Genomic DNA, 6,037 nt, shown 5'->3' with positions numbered 1-6,037 from the left:
TATTGCCCTCAACCTAAAGGTCAGCCATCAGTCAATCGATGCTTGATAACCTTTTCCACATTGTTAATGTTTAAAATACATAGAGTACCTACATAGTGTTATCCTCAGAAAAGGTAAGATATATACATTATATTTTAAACTTTTCTGTCTAAGTTGGCATTCTCATTTTAAATAACTTTTAGTTCAAAAATATTATAAAACCGGTAAAAAAAAATACAATAAATAATTTAAACATTGTTTTTTTTTCTAAACACTGAAATATTTGTATTACTTTTTAATATAAAAATTGTAGATTTGTAATTTTAACACTATAGCTATTGACACTGGTGGTCATTGGGATAATAATTAATGACATTTGCGTTAACAACTATGCTTAATAATAATGGGATTTTTTAATCGGTCATAGATTATCAAATTGATAATATTGTTCCACAACTACAACAGCATTAAAAAATTATAGCTAAATTTCTAAAAACTATTATTATAAATAACATTGTATACGATTTTGTAACAATAACCAAAAAACATTATTTTATTTGGAACTAATCTGGCCATAGTTTATTATAGAAAATTTAGTTTTTATATAGTAAATCACTAAAGTAATAAAGTACATAAATTATTGTCTCAGTATGTCATGTATTCAAAAACAAATTAATAATTGAGAGGATGGATATTTTTCTTACTGGATTTCAAAACTGATAAGGTTATAATATGTACAATTTGTTAAAAATTAAAAATTATAATGTGTACAATATAATAGAATTCACTTAAATAGTAAATATTAAATTTAGATTAACTATTTGGGATATTCATCACAGTAGTTATGATTAATATTAATTATAATAATGGTTGAAAGAAAAATTGAATTACCTATTTTTTTCTTATATCAAATAAATATACAATAGTCAGTCTTGCATACAATCATTGAGTACATATTGACAATATAATATACTCAATGATACAATACATACAAATGTATAATGTGTAATAAATGTTTAACTTATAACAATAGCTTTTTAATAAAATAAAAAATTAGTGTTATCTTATAGGAAATGGACCATTTTTATCCAGAACAACCCCGACATCCACAGTGAACACATTCTACAATACGACCCTAAAAAAAAAATTAATAAATTAAAAGTATGTACAAGTAAGTATACATCAATACAATATTAGATACAATACAATGTTATACAATATTAGATCAAAAGAATAAAATAATATTTAAAACCCTTAACCATAAAAAAAAAAATTATATACCCTCCGTATACGACAGATTGACCTCAGTCTGTGGTTAGTGCTGAAGATGACAACATTGTTGCCGAAATACGTTGTACACACGGAGAGTATATAATTTTTCTATGGTTAAGGATTTTAAATATTATTTTATTACATACAACCATAAGTTGCTCAAGTTTTTTCTAGATCAAAAGAAGTTTAAAAAAAACATTTGAGGTCAGGTTGATGACTGCGCGGTTTGACTCAGAGTGCCCCATATAATATGTATATGTATATACTAGTGGTGGGACTATTCGAATAAAAAAAATACGAATATTCGAATATTTTATCATTTTCTTTGCAGGATTAATTAGATTAAAAAAAAAATAATTAAGAGACAACTTAGGTGTTCTTGATCTATTTTTAATAATTTTTTAACAAAATAAATATAATTATAACGCATTATTCTTTTGACAAAATAAATATTGTTACTTATTACAACAAATAAGATTTTAACAATTTATATAGATATAAAATTTGAATATTTGAATTATTGATTACTATTCAAATTATTTTCATACGAATAGTACTATTCAATTATTCGAATAATAGAAAAATTTGATTCGAAGTATCAGCTCTAGTATATACATAAGTATAGTACTCTAGTACTCTAGTATAGTACAATATGGGGGGGCCAACATTTTTTATCGTCTATCTCGTGACCATATGTTCCTTTAGATAAAAAAATACCTCGCACAGCACAATACACCTAGTTCACAGCGTGGTAGACGCTATTTCTACATCTCTAGAAAAAAACAATCCTGCCCTTGTGCTTTTTTGGATGTCTCACAAGCATTCGATTTTGTATGGCACGAAGGATTATTGTTTAAACTGAAAAAAATTCTCACTCCTCCCTTATTCCTTTTAATTAAATCATACCTTACAGACCACCACTTTCAAGTCCAGTATAACTCCTCTACATCAGATATTGCAAAAATTAAGACCGGTGTTCCTCATGGAGGAATCCTATCTCCCTTACTTTTTAATATTTACTCTTATGACCAGCCCATCCTTCAAACAAACTATCGTTGCTGATTATGCTGATGACAGTCATTATGTCTATTACCGAGGACCCATTAACTGCTTCATCTAACCTACAAATCTCAGGTCTGAGTGGTATAATAAATGGCGAATTAAAATAAATCAATTCACACTCAAACAATGTTACATTAACCCATTTACGGCCAAGGATGTATTTATATAATGGTGCGCGTACGCACCATTGGCTAGAAATGGGTTAAATAACATCCCAATTCCTACCTCAGATACAGTCAAGTACCTGGGAGTCAACTTGGATAAGCGACTGACCTGGAGTTATCATATTCAAACTAAAAGATTGACTCTCAGTGCTCAAATGCGTATACTTAGACCTTTTCTAATTAAAAACAACTTAACCAATTTCAAAACCAAAATTTTAAGCTACAAAACTCTTCTTAAACCTATTTGGACTTATGGACTACAACTCTGGGGTACAGCAAAAAAATCAAATTTAAATAAAAATTTTGGAACCCAACGTTTCAAAATGTAGCACTTTGACGAATATCCAATGCCCCGCCATATATCTCCAAGCTAACCCTTCATAATGATTTTGCTATAAAAACTATTATGGAAGAAGCACACATTTATTATTCACGCTTTCATAACCGACTACTAAATCATCCCAATCCTCTAATAAAAGATTTATCCATCCACACGCTCCCAAAAAATTCCTCACCACAGAATAAAAAGAAAGTGGTGTTCCGATCTTTTAATCACACATTAAGATAAAAAATAAATAAAGATAGAAAAAAAAATGAGAAAATAATTAAAGTAATCAAATTATAAGTGTTGCTAATGGGTGGTTAGGTTAAAAATTGATATGGAAATATTTTAATCTTATTTCTCATTTAATTATAATAAAATTGCTTGTATGACAAATTATTTTTAATATAAACCATAGTTGCTCTGGCGCAAGATTTTAATCCTGTTCTCACCAAACAAAAAGTATAAAATAGTACTTCCACCAGGTTGAAGAAATGCATAGAAAATAAATACTACAAGCAACAAAATCAACTATAAAAATATAATTTCAAATTGACGAAGATAAAAATAATTGTTTAATAAAATGTAGAATTTAATAAGAAATTTTTTTTTTTTTTCAAAATGTAATACTTGTTTTTTGTTTCATTTCCTAAAATAATTTTTTTTTGATCTGATTAATTTTTCAACGCAACATACATTAGCCATTGAAATAATGTAAAACTTTAAAAATTTTAATACACATCCTTACTTCTTCTAGTTTTGATTTTGGTACTCTGCATATACAGCTAGTACCAAAATTAGTATCTCTAGTTTGAATGCAACGTAGACAACATAAATTTTCATAACCTTGTTTTTTCCATTTGGCTATTAAATTTTGATCAGCAATTTTTTCTTGAAGACAAAAATCGTAGAGCTCTAAATTTAAATAAATAAGAAACAAAATTTAATATCAATGCATTACTAATTTTTATAACATATTACGAGGTAACAGGATAAAACAAATTTAAACTTTTGAAACTGTCTCTTGTGGTATGTGTGTAAGTAAAGGTATTATTTTTTAGAATAGGTTTTTTTGTATAAAATCTAACAAATAATTCATAAAAAAAAATGTTACCAAGAGATTCTTAGTTAAATGTTGTGAAATAAATTATAACCATTTAATGAAATTGGTAATTAGTAATTGTATGGTTTCATTAAATGTACAGTATAACTCTCATATGTTCATTTACAAACCTCTTGAAATAGCTTTACGACGATAAAAAAGATCATATATATATCTCGATTTCTGGTTATGAATTTTAAAAATTGGCCACAGTGCTTCAACTTTCCGTTTTCCTTCATGTGATTCGGTTTCAGCTAAATATTAACAATAATTTAAAAAAAATTAATAGGCATTACAAACCATTTTGATTATATTTACTTGAAAAATAAATTATAATAATATATAGAGTAGGCGAGATAGGAAATAATTATGAAAGATGAGGTAAAAGGCGGGACTTTTTGGAGGGTCCCCTAACTAACATGCTAAAAATCCCATCTACCACCCCTCTGCTAAATTTTTGAGGGGGATTAAACATTTCCAAAACCGGATTTTTCAAAATTCTTGAAAAATATTTTACTTAAGACAAAAATTTTCCAACAAAAGTTTTTCCTAGTACATATATGCTTCATATACATTGTTATTAAGTGCAAAAGTTAGGTTAGAAAGGCAGCTTGAAATTTACTATTTGAAAATTTAATAACATTTACACTGTTTGTTTACATTCTCAAGCGAAAACATATTTCTAGACTCTATTTAATGTTTTAGTAGTAATGTTGTATTTTTATAATATTTTTATGTACGCTATATATATATAAAACCCAAAAAACACAAGTATTTAATATAATAATAATTTATACTATGTGTATACTCTATTCAGAATAAGAACAGGCTTCGGCGGACGACTTGTGCGCATGGGCGTGGCTTCACTACGAGCAATGGACCTCAAACACTGCCGCCGGTGGGGCTACAGACGAAATGTAAAATGGGCGATGCCTGACCACCGCCTGACGAAAACTGGTCGGCCGCCGAAGCCTGTTCTTATTCTGAATAGAGTATAGTGTATGTTAGTAAATTTTCCATTTCGGGCTGCTTTTCTGACTTAACTTTTGAACTTACATAAAAATGTATAAGAAGCAAACTTATGGGAAACCTTACGTGAACCTCTGTGGCACTCATGCCATACTATTGCAACAGTTGATGACGTTTTTTATTCCTTTTAGGTGAGCTATTTTTTCTTCTATGGACGTGAGTTGTCAAAACTGAGCGTTTCCTCAAATTTTTTTTGTTCCATCGTTTTCAGCAATAAAATACAAATTGATTGAAAAAAAAACATTGAAATTCGGGCATGGAAGAGGTAAAGTCGGTTGGTTCCTAATGTTTTAACTGATAAATAATACAATTTGTAATTTTTTATTGAGTGATTTCCAAATCAACGAAATACAAAATAGTTTGGAGTAATATTTTACAATGCTGAGTTCCATTAATAAGTCAATATCCGTATAAAATAATGAAACTGAATATATTTTCCATACAACGGTTAGATTACCTTCTCTCATTTTTTGTTCCAATTCTTCTAAAGTAGGTTCGATAAGCTCCCAACCTTCGGGCGGTTGTTTTCGACTCCGTCGTATTTTTGGCATGATTAATTACAATAAGCATGAACACACTTATTTAAATAATAAAAACAATAAACACAGTTTTACAAAAAAAATTTAAACCTTAAGTATGTTGTGAAGAGGACAATCGACAAACTTAGTATGGAAATTGGAAAACGTGCCGTGAAGTATAAAAACAAATAATAACCGTAAAAATCATGATTACAATATCTTATCTATGTTATTATTTTTACTGATTATGATAGTCGGAATCGTCAATGTGACCAACGATTATTGTGGTCAGCTGTCCGAAAAAACAACAATAATATTTTGCTCGAGCTAAAAAATGATTTAATAGGAAAAACCGGTATAATTTGTAATATACATTTTTTTTTTTAGAATATATCCTAAAAATCCGGTTTGGCAATGATAATTGCTGTTGTAATCGCGTGCCGCCGTGAGCTCGGTCACGTTGTCGTCACACACAGGACGTTCAAAACAATTTGATCGCGGCGTGACGTATCCGTTGCCGATTGGTCGAGCATATTCCGCGGAATTTCTCTCTTCCCACCGTCCGCTCAACGGTTTTCCGGACACGTCA

General features: G+C 29.1%; 1 protein-coding gene across 1 annotated transcript; it reads right to left on the bottom strand.

The window, feature by feature from the left end:
* Window positions 1-646: 646 nt before the first annotated feature.
* LOC126834671 (protein BUD31 homolog) lies at window positions 647-5,905 on the bottom strand. The gene is made up of 4 exons (XM_050566769.1): window positions 5,388-5,905; window positions 4,033-4,155; window positions 3,548-3,714; window positions 647-1,114 (listed from the first exon to the last, which is right to left on the bottom strand). Exons 1-4 carry the CDS (start codon window positions 5,479-5,481, stop codon window positions 1,064-1,066), a joined length of 435 nt encoding a protein of 144 aa, XP_050422726.1. The 5' UTR covers window positions 5,482-5,905; the 3' UTR covers window positions 647-1,063.
* Between the last annotated feature and the right edge of the window lie 132 nt (window positions 5,906-6,037).

The sequence above is a fragment of the Adelges cooleyi genome, unplaced genomic scaffold, assembly GCF_023614345.1.
Source record: "Adelges cooleyi isolate 19-005CV unplaced genomic scaffold, UGA_ACOO_1.1 ACOO_flye_CR_arks_rails_tigmint_CR_PRNA_21, whole genome shotgun sequence".
Classification (NCBI taxonomy): Eukaryota; Metazoa; Arthropoda; class Insecta; order Hemiptera; family Adelgidae; genus Adelges; species Adelges cooleyi.
The sequence above is the reverse complement of the archived record's forward strand: the minus strand, read 5'-3'. Positions and strand labels throughout refer to the sequence as shown.